Source organism: Ambystoma mexicanum, chromosome 10, assembly GCF_040938575.1.
Source record: "Ambystoma mexicanum isolate Mex_15411 chromosome 10, UKY_AmexF1_1, whole genome shotgun sequence".
Taxonomy (NCBI): domain Eukaryota; kingdom Metazoa; phylum Chordata; class Amphibia; order Caudata; family Ambystomatidae; genus Ambystoma; species Ambystoma mexicanum.
This window is the reverse complement of record NC_090932.1, coordinates 1,594,431,229-1,594,452,869: the sequence shown is the minus strand read 5'-3', so window position 1 is coordinate 1,594,452,869 and position 21,641 is coordinate 1,594,431,229. Positions and strand designations below refer to the sequence as shown.

The window sequence follows — 21,641 nt, the reverse complement described above, 5'->3', positions numbered from 1 at the left end:
AGCCAGATATAAATTGGAGAAAGGGGTCAATTATGCACCCTTGTTTCACCCCTTTCGCCACTGGAATTGGGGCTGACGGATGCCCTTGCATGTTCAACCTGACTCGTATATTGGTGCCCTCGTGTAGACTTACTAGGACGGTTAGCAGTCCCCTTGGGAATCCCCCACACGTCTATCTTAGCCCACAGGTGCTCCCTGTTCATCATGTCAAAGGCTTTTGATGGATTGATCCATGCGCAATGTAGGACAGGGCCCCCCTTTGCCCAGGAGCTTTCACATATCGCACTCCTGATCAGACTACTCAAGCCAGTTGATAAACCGCTTCTAAAACTTGGTTGGTATTTTGACAAGATGTTTTTTTCAGCGGCCCAAGTCTCCAATTCCTGCAAGAATACCCCTGCAAAGACCTTACTTTCAACATCGAGAAGGCCGATTGGTTGATAGTTGGCTGGATTTGCAGGATCGCCCTTCTTGTAAATAGGAATTATTATAGCTAACTTCCATGATGGGGGGGAAATATAACCCTGGTCTGCAGGACTGCCTCAAAAAATGTTTGACAAGATCCTAGACCACAGAACTATATTCTCCTTCAAGCTTTGATTTGTCAAGCAATTTGGTCGTGCCACACTTGAAGAGGATGAACCCACTGAGGTTGGAGATGATTTCTTGGGTAAGGGCTACCCTCCAAGCTGTTGTGAGCAGTGAGACATGGTAATGCTTTTCGAGTTTGCCATCTAGAGTTTGAAGGGATTGTACCATGTTGATTCAGCCACTGCATTACTCTGTATGCTCGCTTGGGATTCCTGCTTTTGATTTGTTAGTGACCAAAGGTTTTGTGAAGACTTGTGTTAAAGGACATTTGTACCGCACACTATCACCACCAGAGTTGTCCCCTGGCGCTCTAGCAGGTCTGAAAAGGGACAGTGGTCAGGGGGTGTGTTAGTGGGAACGAGCGGGATAAGTGCAAGAGAGCATTGATGTGCTGTTGGCAGCTTCAGTTCGGTTAACACCGTTTTCTGACCTTGGGTGTGCTTTCCGGTCAGTAGCCGTCATGTGTCAGTAGCCGTTGTGTGCTGTTGTGCGAAGTTATGTTTGGTTTGTTTTGTTGTGGTGTAGTGAAGTTTGTGCGGTTTGTGCTTTAGGGTTGTGGTTGTGTTGGTTAGAGTTTGAGAGGTGTATGCAGAGGGGTGAAATTGTTAGTGGGTTGGTTATTGGACTCGCTATCTAGAAGTGATATGTGCTAAATGTCCACATTCATTTTAGATGTGGCACATGATTATCTCTGCATTTCTATCTGGATCCGGCACTGGCTAATATTCACAATTCTGTCCAAATGTGGTACTGGCCCACATTCAAAATCCTGTCTAGATGCGAAGCAAGCTAGTATTCACAATTCTATCTAAATGTGGCATTGGTAATATTCCCAATGCATTCTAGATGTGGCAATGGATAACATTCGCTATTCTATCCAAGTGTGGCACTTGATTACAAAGGGGGGCGTCCACCAGGAAAGGTGGCCTTTTATGCCCCAACCCAAGTGGTGCGAAAGTTCAGAGCCTCAGACTTCCGTAACGTTACGCAAGTACAATGTGACTGCCAGTCAGAAGCTGCCGCTACTGTGCTGCGGCTACTCTCCCCACAGCAATCGCACCCCACACCCAGGGAAAATGTTTCCCTCAAGGAACAAGGGCAATTGTGCCCCCCCTGGGGCAAATGGGGCCCGGGCATCTGCCCACTTCGCATGGGTCAAGAAACGAGCCCGATTATTATATATGTAGTCACTTACACCATAGCATGGTCTGTGTAGTAGCTGCACAGCAGTTACTGCGTCTGCGAGCCTTCCAGTGCCTGAAACGGACCGTAAATGAGCTTCAGAGCAGCTACCATGTCTGATACCAACAGGCTGCCCGGTCTAATTTCCAAACCAAATGTTTAGTAAGTCACGTACTTACAATGTTTACTTTCAACATGTGATAACTACAATACAACGAATTGCAGCTTCAACGTGCATTTCCAGAGGTTGTAAAAGGGCTCCTCTTAACAATATAACGAAGGGGTGAGAACGTCTAAGTTAATGAATGCTAAAAGAAATAAATATAAAATTCACCACAAGAACTGGATCGCGCGCACTCACCTGATGCTACCTGGAATGGGCTTGCAACATCGTCTCGCTATCTTCTTGGAAGCATAAATGCCTGTGTGAATGGGACCAATACCTATATGCTCTCTTTAGGGAATTCACGTTATTTTGAGTCCTCGATTTTAGATTACACTTTTTTAACATCCCTTTATAGCTTTCCTTCGTTCTCTTTTCCTTTCCCATACTTCCTCATCGAAATGACATATGATTTTTCCGCTTGAAGGAGGCCAGAGGTTGTGTGCATGTCGAAGTCCCACAGAAATTCCAGAAAGGTATTTGGGCTTCAGACTCTTGTTCGGTCAGAATCTGACATGTTGTTCAATGCATATTGAGGAGCACTGCTTAGGCCATCTCCCCCTTCTGAATTTGACAATTCTGTTCTTGTTATTTTTCACTCTGAGGTTACAACACAGTACCATAGTTACACTGTAAGGCTACACTGTAAGGCTTCTGGGACAGAAGGCCCATCAACGGGTTATGATCGCTACTTCCCCACCCCCGAACTGAGAAATGGTGACAACCAACTAACAATCTTGGGAGGTGAAGAGCTAATCTATGGTCTTGTCCACTGAACCTCTCCGCCAGGCACATTTCCCTGCACGCTGCCATTCGTCATCACTAAATTCCATTCTGTCATGAAGGAGAGCCACTTTCTCCCTTATCGGACGGCCCTCTTTCCAGTGAATTAATTCCGGGGGCTCTTGTAGCAATGCATTGAGAGTTCAAATCTCCTGCTACCACTAAACCCACCGAATCTGCTGACATGCGACTCATCAATACAACATCAGACAAGGTCTCCAAAAAGGATGAGAGTACATTTATGATCACTATCTATCTTTGGGGAAAACTATCTCTCATTGATAAATTCACAGCCAGGAGGCCCTTGAGTCTGCAGATATTAATTCAACGTTGGACACTAATGTTTCTCGGATCGCTATTAAAAGGCTTCCGGCAGGCCGCCGTTTGTTTTCTCCAGACTGGTGAAATGTCAAACCAACTATGAGACAATGGACAGTCAACCATGTTTCCTGCTAGAGGATTAAGTTATGTTTGCCAAAGATCGTCGCTTTCATGCGAGAATTTCCAAACAAATTGAAATCCTGCGTATTAAGCTCAGTAGCCGTATGTACTCTGGTACTAGAGAGACTCATACCTCACACGAGTTTCTGAACGATTTGGGTTCCCCTGTGCCTACACAGGACTTGTTTGTGCGCTGGGAACGATCCTGGCCTGGGGGCCCAGGCGAATTTGATGATTTATTTCCATCCCTGGTGCCGGTTTTCATCAAACTTGCCTCTGTCCTTTCCCAATTTAGTAGATGAAATCTCATATCCCCTGTGACCCAACTCAGCACTGACTGCCAGTACAGCTTTCGCTCCTAGCTTGGTTTTTAGGCCTAGTTCAACTATTGTCACAATCTTTGTGGGAATCAAACGTATGCGATGTCATGAGCAGAGAATGAGTACAGATGTCAGATTTCCTTAAAGATGTCCAAAACTGCAGTACGATTGAGTGCATCACACTCGCCCCCTTTCGATGTGCATTTCTGCCATACCCTTGGGATGGCAAATGGCTTTAACTCAGTCATCTGCCACTGATCCCCGGTTTGCTGCACATTTCATCAATTCAGTCCCACAGTCCTCCAATTGATTAGTACCCGGCTGCGATGGACCACACAACAGTGCCTGCTTCTGTTTGTTCCGCCTCTCCCACTCCACAAGATACTGGCACCTTGTCCTATCATTCACTCATTGATTCCAATTCCATCAATATGCCCGAATGAACCTGGAATTCCCCTTTTGAGTAACTCGAAGACAGACCAGAGAGAATTGAGGATAAAATTCGGAGCTGATGGGGTGATTTCCTTGACCACCTTCGATTGCTGCATGGTACTTTTGGGAGGATGGGAGTAATCTGACTTGTTGTATAGGCGAGGTCGCGAGGGGCTTGCATTCATGCTGGGTGGTGACTTTGAAGCTGGAATAATAATTATATTCTTAACATGTTAATTATCAAAATGGCTACAAATTAGTAATCTGTTGAACCTCAATGATTGGTTCAATAGAGCAGCAGTATGCCTCTACTTTTCTTTCTTGCCTCGTAGTTTCTTAACCCTGACCTATTGCAATTGTTTGGAGAAATGTGGAAACTGTCCATAAGTGCTTTAGCAAATATTTGTCATTCATAATAGTTGTTCTTGTGCAGCGCACAATCCTCTTGCACAGTGTCACAGGTAAACTGAAAGAAGTGCTACCGGCCATAAGATTTGGTAACAACTTTATCGACCTCTGAAGGCCTGTTCCGTTTTCTCTCACACCCAGGCACGCGCAACGGGTTATTACTTCATGCGCGAGCGTCATTGCCTGTTGAGGTTTCACTTCCTTTCCAACGTTTCCTGGACTGTGCATTCCAGTGCAAAAAAGGTTTCCTGCGCCAAAGGTTGCCCTTCCTTTCCATGATGTAAGATCCGATGGAGTGGAGCAGAGGCCAGCTATTTGCAGCAGGGCCTTCAGAACGATTGACTCGCAGTTTCCTCTGGAAGCAGTCATGTTTTTGGCAAGTGGCTGGCACATAGGCCTTCATGCTCAAGCTAAAACTGACTAGTCTACGCAGGCTGCAGCATCCTGCCTTTTCATGACGAGACCTGCCCTAGTGCTCGGTTTGATTTAAATGAGGTGTGCTTGTCTTGCAGAAGTGTATACTTGACCACCAAAAGCATGCACGATGCCCCGCCAACAACTTGCTTTGCCCTCCTAAAATCCTGAGCGGGTCACTGCTGACTGACTAGGCTTATGGTTTTACCCCAGAGAAGGTGGCGCTGGGTATTTCTGTGCCGTATGAGGCTTGATATGATGCCTCAGCCTGGGTATCTAGCTATAGTTTTGACCGCACAATATGGTTTTGCGATGCTAAGGGAAAACTTACTGGCGAATGGTGATCTTGGGTTTATCTATGACTCTTCCATACCTCGGGAAATGCCACTACAAAATTTAGACCATGACCTAGACTGGAGAGGGGGGCATTTAGATATGTGGTGTAGTTGCCCATGCTAGCTGGAACTACTTTTGGTGGCTGGGCTAAAACCAACATAACTGGTAACACATACAATGTTGCTGATTGGTTGTGATCTGCCAGACCCACATATAAGATCTCCAGAATGGAAAATGTAGTTTAAGGTACTGTGCGCTCTGTGGTGTGGGTGGCTTGGCAGTGGAGTCCTGATTCCCTGAGAACTTGGTAATATTCCTTATCCAGGGAGCATCTTCTGGATGAGGGGCCAAATACAGTGCTTGTTTCTTAATTTGCTTTGGAGGGTATGGTGAGGCTATCCGCTGCGATTTATTTTTTTCTCTTTATTTAGTTTTATTCCATGAACATCACAATTGCATAAGGGAGTACAGAATTCCAGTAACTATATACCCATCGTCCTATCTTATTAACTATACAAATCACAAGTATAACTAGTAAACCAAAACCCACCATTGAGCCCCAATATTAAGACCCTACAAAACAACATAACTTCACAAGACAAGCCCCCCCCTTCACCCGCTGCGATGCTGATGTTTTAATTTGCCCATTCTGAGCTTGCACCACCACTCCACCCTGCTGTAGTTTTCTTCGTACTTTGTGTTGTTTTGTGGACTCCCCTAGTATTGCTCTTTCTGCTTTTTGTTAATTTTGCCTTTTTGGCTTTCGTCCCAAAATGCTCATCAAAATGCTCATCAAAATGTTCATCTTAAATCTTTTATCTAGCTGCCCCGATTTGATGCGCGACCCCATTATACTTGGTGGGTGTATTTTTTTTTTTTTTTTTGTGAAGCTGTATCCCTTCTTGTCCTTTTTTTCATATAGATTTGAAAAGCTATGAGAAGGTGTATGTTTCTATTTCCAACTTTACTGTACGAGAAGGATGACCTCCCCTACAGCCTTTTTACTTGAAGGAGAGTTCTGTGGGTTGCTGGAACTCTGAGTGCATTTGGTGACCTTGCTCTGGTGTCATTGTTTTCCAGCAGAGAGGGATTGCGTCTGTCGGGTTATGGGGATGGCAATATGAACAAAACACGAATTGGGGTATTGGTGCTGTTTTTTTTCTAGCGGGATTCTCCATTGCATTTAAATAAACGTCAATGTACATTGCCCCAACAGGTAAGCAGATGGGTTCACCATTGGTGGCTGATTTTCTTTTTTTCTTCTGAAGTGGGTCCTGTGCTGAATAGCCATTTCCTGTTTTTTTGTGTGCGTAGGCACCTAATAGTTTGTCGGTTGTGGTGGTGTGCAACATGCAAGCTGGTAGTAAACGCTAATGTACGATTTGACAGATTCAAGGGACTTTTCTGAAATACAATACCCCTATAGTGTTCTGTTAAATTAGGTGGAGCAAAGCCTGAATAGTCAATTTAACAAAAATCGTCGTCTTTCTCAGATTTGCTTTACAGTTTGCTTCTTGTGATGTAAATTGTATTGCCAAGCCGTAGCCCACTGTTCTCTACTGCAGAGTATACCGGTATGAGTCTAGAGTTTTCCTGCAAAGGCTCTGGTGTCTTGTGTGGAGAGGTACAATTGAGTTGTCTTGAGCAGCACCCTGCGTGCATCTTTGGCACCGTTTCCACTGCCCCTATTTTTATCCATTTTAAAAAAAATGTTCTATAACTTCATACTTGGTCTTTCCGTAGATATTGCTTCTACTGTTTCCTCTTTCATTGTCCCTCCTGCTCCCTCTTGGAGCTTAGTAGAGACCATGAGTCTGCATGGCAAGGATAACAGAAGGCAGGATCTGCATCTCTTCATGTCAGGAAAGTGCCCATGACAATGTTAATTACTCAAGACTCCCTGATGGTTGTGTATCGGTGACATTAGTTCCCCTTCTGTTTACGAGTTGGCAAGTATTCATAACAGTTAGGAAGGTCTTTATACCAGCAAAGTTGGTGCATTACCGTTTACGAAAATGTCAACCCTCTCCAACATTTGCTACTTCTCCTGTGTTTCTGACCTTTTTTCCCCTTTCATCTATAGCTCCAGAACCTGGGCATTAACCCTGCAAACATCGGGTTCAGCACCCTTACCATGGAGTCTGATAAGTTCATCTGTATCCGAGAGAAGGTGGGCGAGCAGGCGCAGGTGGTGATCATTGACATGAGTGAACCAAACACCCCTATCCGGCGGCCCATTTCAGCGGAGAGCGCAATCATGAACCCTGCCTCCAAAGTCATTGCTCTAAAAGGTAATTAGACTGTGTCAGACTGTGAGCACATACACTGACTCCACAACTTACAGGGCAGTGAAAGAAAACTGGGTGGGGTGTGGGATGGGGAAAGGTTACCCGCAACATACTTCTTATTAATTCCAAAGATAAAATGCTTTCTTCTCATAAATGGGGTCACTAATCCCTCCAGGGATGCCTTTGTGGGTTCTTATCCTGTAGGGTCAGTTACTCGGTTTTTAGATGCATATTGCTGGGGATTTCATTTTTATCTGCAGTAGGCCATCTGTTTAATACCAACCCATCTGAAAATGTCCACAAAGCAGATACTTTCCCTTTGAAAAGAAAGTGGAATGGTACTCTGTAAACTATCCGCCCTAATCTTTGGCAGATCTCTACTGAAAGGAAAGATAAGAGCAGCGAAGATTACCTTAATGTATACAATGTTTTAATTGTGCATGCAAGTAGCACTGCCCACCCACCATGTAAATATGTTCTTAAATCCCGGAAGGCTGCACACTCTCGATCCTTAATCTGCGTTGAACCAACTTAATTTAGCCATACTGAGGCTTTCTATTGGTTATGGCTGCTACTTGGCAGAAAGCCCCCACAACTCTCTCCACATTTACTGTTTGTTCTAGTGTAATTTCCTGCAATGGTTCACACTGTGTTTTGTCGTTGTTGATGGCTATTTTCGTTTTGTCTGCCAGAGCAGCTTCTGTCTGATTAATTGCCTGCAATTGATTCTTGACATTTTCCTCCCACTTTCTGCTTCTGCCCAGACGGTGAGTTTTCTTTTATCCTTTCAGATATTGTGTGTAGTGTGTCTCACGTGCTTTTGATCCCATGGGATTACAGCAGGTGCTCCTTTGCCTTCCATCATGCCTGCTACTTATCTCGCCCTGGATCTGAAATGATTTTGTCCTCCTTGTCTCGTTCTCTTCATTGCATTTGGCATTGTAATTGTTAGCATCTCCTACCAGGTGGTGGCTCGTTTGAGTAGTGGAATTGGTCTCCACCCGGTTCTGCCACGTTAGTATTTTAAACATTTTCACACACAAATTGGAAACTATCCAGATTATCTTTCACTAAAATCAACACATCAAATCGAATCCTGAAGCCATTCATTAGTTGTGCAACCACATGACGGTGCGTATCTTGGCTAGTTGGTGCATTCCATAATAATGTAACAATGCATATTTGTATTTTCAAACACAGATGGTCCAGCACGTGTTAGCCTGCTCGTGGGCCTGTACCTGCTGCCTGTCCTTAACATTAAAATACATTCTGTGGATGTATTTCCACATTCTGTAGTTGTGGAGCTAACCTGAGTCTTGAGGGTTGGTTATTATCCTGCTTGATTCACTTAACCTTTACCACTTCGAAGTAGATAAAAGCAGTACCAATTGCACTTCTGAAGTGATGGCCCTTTTAAAATCAATCTTCTGGTATTTTGATTAAATTAAACTTCAGATGGGTGCTACTTAATTTTATTTCAATGCTGTTTGCCATGAAAGACTTTTCCCAAAGTGAACGGGCAAAACTGGAGCCAAAACACAAAGCAATATTGCTTTGAGATCCTTAGGCTATCATTTCATCTCATGCCTGTCTGCACTGTCCCAATGTGACAAGTCTGTTACTAGTCAATTTTCAAACGTGAATGTGTGTTTCCGAATTCTAGAGCAATTTATCTTTTAAGGAAAAGTATGTCACGATTATATGAAATGCTTGTTTGGGTTTCTTGTTGTTTGTACAATAAATGACCATTGGATTAAACGAGAAATTTAAAGGTTCGTGTACTATCTACAGTGCCCCACACAGCTTTGTTTTCTTAATTCACCTAGATATTGCCGACCCCTCATGGAGATCATAGTAAGTTTAAAAGACATGCCAGATCACCCATAACTACTGGGTGCCTTTGAAGTTTTGGGCTGAGGTGGGGTAGATGGGTGGGAATGTTTGTAGAAAAGTGTGAAATCCAAAGTAGTTATAATTAAGAGGAATTCTCTAGTTGTGATATTGGAAGCACAACTAAAACTGACCTGACCAGAAACCGTGCAATACATCTGAATGCACATGTTTTTGTAGGTAATAAGATAATCGGGTTTGCGGCTTCTAGCCACAACTATTAAAATATAGTCGAGACATAAAGTAAACTTTTTGTTTTGCTGGTTGAATCTGTTAATATCCAAGATCACATCTGTGGCTGTTCAGTTTGGTTGTCGATGAAAGCCAGTTCTTTCACACCCTTTTCAGTGTTTCGGTCTATTTCTTAATTGCAAAGCGCAAACTCCATTTCTGCGAGAAAATATCTTGCCCTTAAAAGGGTGGCGTTTTAGGGAGCTCTGGGTCTGACAGGTGGCAGCTATTTTCCTTGGTCTAAACATGTTAGAAACCTGTTCTGCTCCCTGGGTTTAACTAATCAATGGGCCCCAGTGTTGATCTCAGATTGAAGGTCCTTCAAGGAAGTATAATGGAAGGGGGTCGGGGTAGAGGAGCTAAACTTGAGACTAAATTGTCCAACCATAGTTTGACTGAACTATAACATGTACATAGTCCGCAGAGATGGGGGGACAGTCTGTAAAATAGTGCTTTGGCATTCCCTCTTAAATCTGATGACTGATGGGTGGATAGGGCATGACCCCCATGAGCGCTTTTGTTTATGCAGCACGGCTCAGGAATCTGTGGCCTACTTTCTTTTCTTGTGTGGTCAGTACCCCATTCCCAGGTGAAGTATTTTTAGGCCCCACCTTCTCGCGGACAGAATAACCCACATCTAAGAGCTTTCTGTCACAATATTCAATTGGAAGTCCATTAGTGTGTGTTGCCATTGCAACGTAAAGGTGCAAAGCATTTAGGAGGCAGACGTTTCTCCTGTCTGCTGGACTCTAGAAGTTCGTAGACTAAGCTGGACTTCAAAGAATGTATATAATACGTAAGCTTCCTTTTCATGTGTATTCTCTCCCCCTCTTCCCTCCCACCCCCTAGATAAATGTTTTATAATAGCCTGCAATAATGATTTTATGGAATTATTGATAAATGTCTGGTTTCTGTTTTCGATATGGTAATGACTTTTAGTTGAACAAATGATTAACTGGGTGGAAGTGCTGTCAACTTCCCTTCAAGTCTGCAGGTTTGATGTGGCAGATGCTGTCCACATACATAGACGTCTTTATGGGAGGGTAAAAGAGGCACTTGACAAGGCCCCATCTTGGAGGGGGCACCCACGAGGCTGCTAGTTTTAAAAAAAAGTTCTCATCTTACACCAAACATAAATGGCACACGTCCGAATACTTTATGGCGTGTTGCTGAGGAGCTAAACCTATTGCCTGTCTGTTGACGAGTACATTCTGCTCTGATCGATTAATCTCGTAAGGCCTTCTTCGTTCGCTGCGGTATACATAGTTTGTGCGCTCACTACGGCACAATCCCTGTAGCATTCTCGCCTTTATGTTGGGATTATATTGATCTTGTTCAATAGCCAAAGTTGACTTGCAGATTGATTTATTAAAGTGCTGTGATGGTTCAGAAGATGTCTGTGTGTTAATCACTCATTGAAGAGATCTGATCGTTGTTCGTATGCAAGATTACAATACCAAATTCCAGCAAGCCTGACTTAGCCTCCTATGTCTGACGTTGACAAACCTGCATGTGTGTATCGCCTTTCTTTAGTAGCACAACATGTGCTATTATAAGCAATATACCTGCACCAGATAGCAATCGCTACAAAAACAAACCAAGCATCCATTTCGGGATGGTCTATACATTGATTTGCGCAAATAGGGAGTTCTAAGACCTAGCAAGCCACTTCCAATGATGAGCATAACGTGTTAGGCCATAGAGATTATTAGGTGTCCAAATCAAAGACGGTGGGACCAAAGCGTACATGCGTATATCCTACCTTTACAATTTGACCATGCTGTGATCCTGGATACATCATCTTGCATCAGTTGACACTACTGTGCTGTCTTCTGTAAATAGATGTGCCTATTCTCCAGCATTGGATCTTTCATGGATTCACATGCTTAGAATATTCCCCGTCAGGCTGGGAATCCCCGGTACATTATATAGACCCTTTCCCGTAGGAAAACTTTTTCGACGCTTATGCGTCCTATCCACCTCGTTTTGTATCATGCGTGCCCGTTCCGTCAGGACGTCATGATATAAATACAGGCCCCGCCCCCGCGCTCCCTCAGATTTCAACCGTCTTTCAAAGTAGTGGGATCCTCGTGATTACTACTAGTGGAAACTAGGTTGTTTCTTCTGTTTCGCTTTGGCGACGTTCAAATTCTGGTGAATTATGTCTGGAAAAGCGTTATTTCGCCCTTGTGCAACATGTGGCCTCAAAAAAGTTTATGAAGGAGATGGCCACATGGACTGTATCTACTGTCTCCACCCGCACCACACGGCGGATACATGTGAGATATGCCAGGGTTTCTCCCAAAAAACCCTTAAGGACCGTAAAAGAAGGCTGGTCGACTGGCTTAATGACGGAGCGGGTGCCTACCCGGCTTCGGAAGTTGGCTCCACGGCCTCCAGGAGCAAGTCGGAGCCTCCATCAAAAAAGGTACGGCCAGCGGAAATTCGCACTGAGGACAAGCATAAGGGGAAGCACGCTGGATCTTCCTCATCACATAAAAAGCCCTCCTCCTCCTCCTCATCATCTAAGATGGAGAGGCAAGCGCTGTCAAAATCCTCCTCAGGGGACCGTCCCAGGTCTTCCATGAGTCGAGATGCTTCAGCCGGGAAGTCGGCATCGAAATCGGCGACAAAGTCTAAGGGCTCGACGACGACTTGCTCGTCGACCCCGGTGTCATTGACGATGCCTATTACTGTTCAGGCAGCAGCGGTTGGGATTCCTTCGTCGACGGAGACTCAGTCTATGGCTTGGCTGCCAGAGGTCTATGACCCGATCCCCCCTGAGGTCTTACTGCAGCCAGACACGGCCTGCTCGGCGGAAGGAGAAGGTGACACGGTTCTGCAGCCATCGGATTTAGGTTTATGGCCTTCCACGTCGGCGACGACGAGTGCGAGTGGGGGTATGGTACCTATATCATCCACGTTACTGACCCCCCAGACGGTTTTGTCTCTGGATGTGCTTAATACTCTTCAAAAGCTCCTGCAGCGGCTGGATACGCAGATCCCTCAACCTGGGACGTCATCGTCACTTTTTTCTGTACCTTCCGTCGACGAGCAAACTTGTACGGCTCGCTCGACGACTAAACACCCATCGGCTCCCCAGGCGGTAAAAGATCGTCCTCGAGCTCAGGAGGAGGGTGAGTTGTCGGAGTCCGACTCTATACTGGGTGACTCGGGGTCAGACATCTCCCTGTCACCGTCGAGGGACCCAACATGGAGTTCGGATGTAGAGGTAGAGTCTACGAGGAGCCAGACACAGCCATCTCCCCCAGATGATGTGGGAGCCTTCCATGCAATGATGGGAAAAGCTTGTTCCGAGTTCGGCTTGATTCCTGAGGAGCAGAAGAAAGACTGTTTCCTTTTTGACCATATGGGTCAAAGGAGAAAATCGGTATTTGCCATCCCAATTCTGGACCATGTGTGGCAAGAAGGTCTCAAGACGATGCGCCATCCGTTCTCGGAGCCAGCTATAAAGGGACGGATTGAGAAAAAGTTTAAAGCTCCGGAGTCCACTCCAAAATGTCTAACATCACAGCCTCTGTCTGACTCGGTGGTGTCGGCGGCAGCGGCTAGGAAGGCCAGGGTACAGCAAAAATGTTCAACGCCACCGGAAAGCGAGGCTAGGAGGCAGGACGCCTTTGGAAAAAAAGTGCTCTCGGTCGGAGCGACGACAGTAAGAGCAGCCAATTCCTTAGCGATCGTGTCACGATATGATAGAGAAATGTGGCACAAATTGGCCCCTATCATAGAACACCTGCCAGATGAACACCGGAAAGCAGCTATGTTACTGGTGAGGGATGGCGAAGAGGCCTCGAACCACGCAATTAATATCGCAGTTGACCTAGCAGAGTCTGGTTTCAAACAAATCAACCATGGAGTAGTGCTTCGTCGACAAGCGTGGCTCAAATGTACTACTTTCCGTCCTGAAGTCCAGTACAAAGACCTTGACATGCCATGTGAAGGGGAACACCTGTTTGGCGAGAAGGTTAATGAAGCGTTGAAGGGGATGAAAGAAGACACGGATACTGCTAGGTCCCTCGGCGCCCTTCAAACGGGTAGAAACTTTCGCTCTTTTCGCCCCTTTAGGGGTGCTTCTGGAAACTCCCGCTTTGGAGCCTCGAGGGACCATGGATTTAACAGGCCCTCGTACTCTTCACAAGGGTTCAGACGAGCGTCCCAGTCGGCACGTAGAAACATGGACTATCAAGCCTCCAGGTGGCGAGGCTCGGGTCCGTCGTCGACGAAGAACAAGCAAACCAGCAACCAATGACGGCCTTCGGAACGTCCTGGGGGGTCGAGTCTCCCATCACTTCGACCGATGGAAATGCATCACCACAGATCGATGGGTTCTAGACACGATTCGCATGGGTCATGCGCTACAATTCAAAGACAAGCCTCCGCGTCTTCCGCCTGTATTCTCGACACAGCCCCACCTCCGAATCCTACGACAAGAGGCGGCGCTTATGTTGCGAAAAGGGGCGGTAGAGAGAGTTCCTGTGGCAAAGGAAGAACAAGGAGTTTATTCCCGGTTCTTCGTTGTCAAGAAGCCAAACAGCAAATGGAGGCCCATTCTCGACCTGAGGGTACTCAACAAGTGGCTAAAGAGCCTAAAATTCAAAATGCTAAAGCTCCAAGAGGTTATCAGGTCGGTGCAACCCATGGATTATCTATCGTCACTAGACCTTCAAGATGCTTATTTTCACATCCCAATACGCCCACGACACAGGAGATATTTAAGGTTCGTCGTCGGGAGAAAGCATTCTCAGTTCAAGGTCCTCCCGTTCGGGCTCAAGTCCTCCCCCAGGACGTTCACCAAGTGCTTGGCCCCTTTAGCGGCCCATTTAAGGAAGGATGGTCACCATGTCCATCCATATCTAGACGACTGGCTGGTCAGAGGTTCGTCCAGGGAACAAACACGAGACAGTCTAAGGGCCACAATGTCCCTCTTACAGGAACTGGGCTTCGCAATAAACTTCACCAAGTCCTCCGTAGAGCCTTCGAGGACCTTGGTCTTTCTAGGAGCGGAGTTTCATACACACACAAGCCTGGTGAGACCATCCAGCGAAAGAATTCAGAAACTTCAAAGCAAGGCGTCGGAATGGAGAGGCGGTACCAAGGTTTCAGTGCGCAAGTTCATGTCCCTGCTAGGGACCATGTCGTCCTGCATTCCGTTGATAAACAACTGCCGTCTGTTTATGAGACCTTGCCAGGAATTTCTAGTGGACCGTTGGGCGCAGAGCCGAGGTCGCTGGTCCGACAGACTGGTCGTCGACGAACAACTAGTTCAAGCACTCTGCTGGTGGAGAGTGTCTACTCATCTACCAAAAAGAATGCCTCTACTGGAACCAGAGTTCCAGAAGACGGTGGTGACGGATGCATCGCTGAGCGGATGGGGAGCTCATCTGGATACGTTACAGGTACAAGGCCAGTGGTCGTTGGAGGAGTCCTCCCTGCATATCAACCTGCTAGAACTGAGAGCAGTGCGATGGGCTCTGAAATCTTTTCTTCCCCAACTGAGGGACTTGGTGGTGCGTGTCATGACGGACAACACCAACCCTACGATGTTTTACTTAAGGAAACAAGGAGGGACACGTTCCAGGTCCCTATCGACTGAGGCACAGAAAATCTGGCATTGGGCCCTGCAACACAACATGCAAATCTTAGCGTTCCACCTGCCAGGAGTGAGAAACGTGGAAGCCGATGCCCTCAGCAGAGAAATGAACGAAGTTCACGAATGGGTGCTGAACGACCAACAACTACAACAAGTATTCAAGAAATGGGGACACCCTTCCATAGACTTGTTTGCGACGAAGAACAACAGGAAATGCCATCAGTACGCAAGCAGATGGCCTCAGCAGGGCTCTCTGGGGGATGCGTTCTCCTTCCCATGGACAAACAAATTCCTGTACGCATTCCCTCCATTTCCCCTTGTCCAGAGGACGTTGCAATGGATCCTCAGGTACCCATGTCGGGTAATTCTGGTGGCCCCGTACTGGGCCAGACAGGTGTGGTTTTCAGACCTGCTACACTTAGCGGTGGCGGAACCGATAAGATTCCAGAAGACCCCCGACCTTCTGTCTCGACAGGAGGGTGTCGTTTGGCATCACGACCCGGACAGCCTCAAGTTGACGGCCTGGCTCCTGACTTTGCCGAATTTGGTCGGCTAACGATTCCGGAGGACTGTCGGCGTATCCTGCAAGCGGCAAGAGCACCTTCCACAAACGCCTCATACGCGTACAAATGGAGAAGTTTCTGTCAATGGTGCGAGGATCAACCAGGTTTGGCCCCGCAATCGATTAAGCCGGAACAGCTCCTTCCATACTTGCTGTTCTTAGCTCAAAAGGGCCTGTCGGTATCGTCAATAAAAGTACACCTAGCAGCCATTTCCAGGTTTACTCGTCAACGGCATTCGGCACCATTGTTCAGCGACCGCCTGATTAAACACTTCCTTAAAGGCCTCTTTCGGAGTTTCCCTCCAGAGAAGAAATTTCCGCCGGAGTGGAGCCTCAATCTGGTCTTAACGTCTCTTATGAAGCCTCCTTTTGAGCCAATGTCGTCATCGTCTCTAAAGTTTTCGTCGTGGAAATTGGCCTTCCTGGTGGCCATCACCTCAGCCCGACGTATTTCAGAAGTTCAGGCTCTAATGGTAGACCCACCATACTTACGATTTTTCAAGAACAAGGTAGTCCTAGCCACTAACCCACAGTTCATACCAAAAGCTCCTTCGGTGTTCCATAAACACTCCTCTATTGTGTTGCCTACGTTTTTTCCGGAGCCATGCTCGGGAGCGGAGCGCATGTTGCACACATTGGATGTAAAAAGGGCTCTCAAGTTTTATCTTCATCGTACGCAACCGTTCAGAGAAACGAGACAGCTGTTCGTGGCCTATGGTTTGGGTGCTAGAGGAAAAGCCATTTCAAAGCAAGGACTGTCAAGATGGGTGTCATCTACCATTTCGTACTGCCATTCCAAGGCAGGGAAACCTCTTCTACGACGGCCAAGAGCTCATTCAACTAGAGCAGCGGCATCGTCGACGGCACTGTGGGCTGGAGTCCCTCTGGGGGACATCTGCATGGCGGCTACCTGGGCGGCTACACACACCTTTACCCGCCATTACTGCCTGTCGCAACAACATGCTGAAGATACCAGGATGGGACAGGCGGTGCTCCGACACCTATTCCAATAAGGTAAGCCCCGACTGAGGGGTTGCATCCTGTGGAATTTATGACTGTATGTGGTTCGTTTTCCTATATTAACGATTACTAATGTATACATGATCATAGGGAACGGGCTTTGCGAAGAAAGTATATGGGTTTGCATGCACGCCTCCTCTTTGGGGGTGGTACTGCTATGTAATCTATTCTAAGCATGTGAATCCATGAAAGATCCAATGCTGGAGAAGGGAATAGTTTCTTACCTGTAACTCCATTTCTCCAGCATTGGTATCTTTCATGGATTCACATGCGCCCGCCTGCCTCCCCTGAACATGCAAACCGGTTCCCCCACTACTTTGGGGGCCGAAATCTGAGGGAGCGCGGGGGCGGGGCCTGTATTTATATCATGACGTCCTGACGGTACGGGCACGCATGATACAAAACGAGGTGGATAGGACGCATAAGCGTCGAAAAAGTTTTCCTACGGGAAAGGGTCTATATAATGTACCGGGGATTCCCAGCCTGACGACGGGGAATATTCTAAGCATGTGAATCCATGAAAGATACCAATGCTGGAGAAATGGAGTTACAGGTAAGAAACTATTCCCTTCACATGTGGGCAGCATTGTTTAGTGCATTACCTGATCTTTCTTCTTTTGTAGGTCATTTGAGTAAACGGGGTTCTAGACAGAAGAAAGCGGACCAGAGGTAGGCCTCTGGCAAGCATATTATAAGATCTGCTAATTTGACACAAACGGTTTGCTTTTTTGTACAAATCAGATTTATATTTTCTGCACGATTTAAAAATGACTATTTCACAAACCTGTGTTTTGGCCGTATTTAAAACCTCAAAACACAAGAGAAACCCAGATAAAATCCTTTAAGGTCACATCAATTAGTATGCTGGTACTTTTACACTTCCCTTGATGATGGAGACAATGATGCTAGAATCATTCCAATTTCGCATAATATGCTTCTATAAACATTTTTTTTTTTTTAATTTGTCATGTTGGGTTACTCTTATTGTGGACTGCGAATGTTGCCCTTCATTCTGATTCCAGCAAGAATGAAGAGGCCACAAGAGACTGAAAGGGCAGACATATGCATATTATCATCACAGCAAGGCAGCGTATCAAGCTATGGGTTTTGATCGCGCGGATGGGGGTGGAGTGACGTGACCAGATATTCTGGATCCATTGATTCGGTGGAGGGGGCCCCAGAGATGTCTGTGCCCCAGGCCCCAGAAGTCCTTATGAAGGCTCGGTCTACATTCCCTACTGATGGGTTGTCTGTGCATCCATAGCTAGGTGTACACTGCACAATCAGTGTGCATTGTGTTGTGGTGCTGTAACAAATCAGGTTTGAAATTGGATGCCATGTTCTGATCAGACCTCCTCTTTGGAAAGGAGACCAATAAATTTGGATCTAGGCCATTGGCATTTCGTTGTGGTAAGTGACTTTGCATTTTTCAGACATGTGGTGCATCTCTGCTTTGATTAGTCTAATTTCTGTATTTCTCAAAGCTGGTTATCCAGTGGAAACTGCTCATGTGTTGGAGTTGTACATGTATACTCAAGTCTGGTAGAGCAGTTAGACGAAAGTCTGTAAAGATTTTTTTTTCCCTATTAATTTTGCTCATTACTTGGTGCTCGTTCATGAACCAACTATAAGCCAAAGCCATCGAATTGGAGCATAGGAGGGATAAGACGTGGGGGGGAAGGACACACCGATTGTGGTGGTCATTTATTTACATTTACCCACCCATTGGATGACCCTGCTCCTGTGGCTTTTTCCATACAATCCTGCCCAAAACACAACCTCCTGGGATCTCCGAGTTAATGCATCATTTAATCTATAAATGCTGAAGTGGTAAAATAAACGTCTGACGCTTGATTAAGGTCTGTTCCTTCTACCAATGTCCTGTTAAAAATAAACATTGACGAGGCCAACAGTGTTGGCATGTGTATAGATATTAGCAAAGCATTGGTCAGGCATTTATCATGTGCTCAGTTAATCGCACCATTTTCCAGTTGTTTTTTTTTTTTTTTTAATAACACATTTTATTGGTGTTTTTAGGAAAAAACAAGGTTAAACAAATAAACAACGTAAACAATCAATACATGCGCATTGCCGGAGAGGGTTACTGGCTGTTTCAGATGTTGTACACATATGTTTGCAAAGGAAAAAAGGGGGGGGGGACAGCTTTAGTTGAGCCCGCAGGCAGCGTCCAGTTGTTTTATAATCCTCATTGGGCATCTTCCCATTTCCTCCACACTTTCAGGGCTTTTGCCGGGCATCCTCTGGCCGCGTATACTCTGTATTCCGTTGCGACACAGATATCCACATCCGTTCTCCATTGTTCATAGCTCGGTATTTGGTCCGAGCCCCATTTTTGAGCAATGTTCCTTTTCAAAAGTGCGGTGGTGGTGAACAAGAGCAGTTTTTCATATCTAGATAGGTCAATTTCATCATCTATCCCCAATAGTAGTAGCTTAGGGTTTCTGGGAACTGTTTTCCCCATAACTCTAGAGAGTTCCGCACAGCATGCCTCCCAAAGTGGTTGTATATGTGTGCAATCCCATATGATGTGGAAAAAGGTACCCTCTTCCGTTTTGCATCGCAGGCAGTTCGGATCATCTATTCTTCCCCATCTGTGTAGGGCCACCCTGGGATAGTATACTCTGTGTAATATCTTTAATTGAACCAATCTAAGCCTTGATGAAATCGCTATCTCCCTAGGGAACATCAATGTCATGACCCATTCCTCCGGCAGTATGGCCCCCACGTCCGATTCCCACTTGGTCCGCAGTGACAGTAGATCTGGTGTGCCAAAGGAACTTATGGCACTATATAGAACCGATGTCACTCTCCGGGTAATTGGTTCCGGGAGTAGATTTCTCTCAATGGGGGTGAAGTCCGGTAGGGGGCTCACTTCGGGGAGGATGTTTCGTAGTGCGTGTTGTAGTTGAGCATAGTGGTAATGTTCGGTTTGGGGAAGTCCAAGTCGGAGAGCCAGCTCTGCAAAAGGGACCATGGTGTTATCTTTCACAACGTCTCCCAAGATGGGCGGACCTTGCCGGGACCAGTTCGGCCACCTGGGGAGCGTGTATACACCTGGAAGGTTCTTGTTGTTCCACAGAGGTTGGGCCTGCGATAGTTTGTCGCCCCATCCCACGAACTTGTGTGCGTCTGTCCAGATTTGTGTTAGCTGTGCGCGCATGTTGGGAGTAGCCGCGCGGTCTCTTTTCTTATAAAGGTACAGCATGATGGGTTTTCCAGGAGTGTCCGACTCTAGAGATTTGTTGTGTGGTGCATCGGTGTCGCCGTGTAGTTGGTCATTCACTTTCATCAATTGACTGGCCCAATAGTATGTTTGCATTCGGGGTAGTCCTATTCCGCCCTCCCATATGGATCTTTGGAGTGTAGCTAGGGCTATGCGTGGATGACCGTTATTCCACAGCAGTCTGCGGAGTGTCTGGTCTATTTTCCTAAATATGTTTGAAGGGATGTGTAATGGGGCATTTTGTAATATGTAGAGTAGGCGGGGTAGGGTCATCATTTTGAAGAGTGCAGCTCTACCCAGTAGTGTCAGCGGGAGGGATGACCAGTGACGGGCATCCTCTGCAAATCTTGTCATGACTGGGTACAGGTTTCTGGGCACATAATCAGTCAGCTTATTTGTTATTAGAATACCTAGGTATTTGAATTGTTCCCTTTCTACCCGGTAGGGACATTGGGGCGGGATCGAGTCTCCCTCTTGTTTAAGTGGGAATAAGGTGGATTTGTCCCAGTTTACTTTCAGGCCACTGAAGGAGCCGTATTTCTGCAGTAAATCAGTCACTATGGGGCAGGATCTGACCGGGTCTTGTAAGTAAACCAATAAGTCGTCCGCGTATAGGGACACCTTATCTTCCCAGGCTTCAGACCATCTAAATCCCTTCCATGTTTCGTTTGTTCTTAACAGTATAGCGAGTGGTTCAATCGCTATTGCGAATATCATGGCCGACAGTGGGCATCCTTGTCTGGTTCCTGTGCCGATTTCAAAGGGGCCTGACACGTGACCATTCACTTTCGTGACTGCTAGCGGGGATTTGTACAATAATTTAACCCAGCTCATAAACTGGGGCCCGAATCCCATCCTTTGCATTATCTCCCAGATCGCATCCCACCTGATAGAGTCAAAGGCCTTCTCGAAGTCTACGGCCAACAGGGCCAACGGGTCTCGGATGGTGGTCGCATTCTCCATCGCCATGAATAATCGATGTATATTCATCCGCGTGGATCTCTGCGGCATAAAACCACACTGATCCGGGTGGATCAAGGAGGGTATAACTTGCTGCAATCTATTGGCTAAGGTTTTCGCTAAAATTTTGGTTTCTGTATTGATAAGGGAAATGGGCCTATACGAACTGCAGCACTCTGGGGGTTTGTCCGCTTTGGGTATGACCACTATGGTGGCCTGTCTCAGGTCTTGTGGGAGGGACCCTTTGTTTCGGGAGGTTTCATACATTTTCAGCAAGTGTGGTGTAATTACGCTCGTGCCTATTTTCTTCCATACCTCGACCGGAAGGCCGTTGGGTCCCGGGGCTTTCCCGGGTTGAAGGTCGGCTATGGCTGCAGACAATTCATTCTCCGATATGTCGGTTTCTAGCAGGGCTCTTTGTTCAGGTGTCAGGGAGGGAAGGGTGATTCCCGAGATGGGTGTAGTGTCAATGGGGGAGATTGGCGGTCCATAGAGTTCCTTGTAGTAGCTTGCGAACTCTTCCGCTATGTCACGGTCCGCTGTCACTAGTGTATTCCCCTGTGTTCTGATCGCTCTAACATGTCGGAGCCCCTCGTCACGCCTCTCCAGCCACGCCAACATTTTGCCTGCCTTATCCCCGGTTTCGTACACTCTGGTCCGCATCGCTGCGTGTGCCTGTTTGGCATTGTCCAGGGCGACGTTTTGAAACTGTTTTTGTGCTAGCTGTAATTCGCGATGGGATTCTGGGAGGTCTTGGGATAGATG

At 46.4% G+C, this 21,641-nt stretch overlaps 1 protein-coding gene across 2 annotated transcripts in view; it reads left to right on the top strand.

Annotated features, from left to right (window-relative positions):
* Positions 1-21,641, top strand: part of CLTCL1 (clathrin heavy chain like 1) — an 804,099-nt gene that overhangs the window by 148,351 nt on the left and 634,107 nt on the right. For both annotated transcript variants that reach the window (XM_069619951.1, XM_069619950.1), the window contains exon 2: positions 7,154-7,361. In XM_069619951.1, coding sequence (XP_069476052.1) covers positions 7,154-7,361 — 208 coding nt within the window. The remainder of the gene's footprint in view (positions 1-7,153; positions 7,362-21,641) is intronic.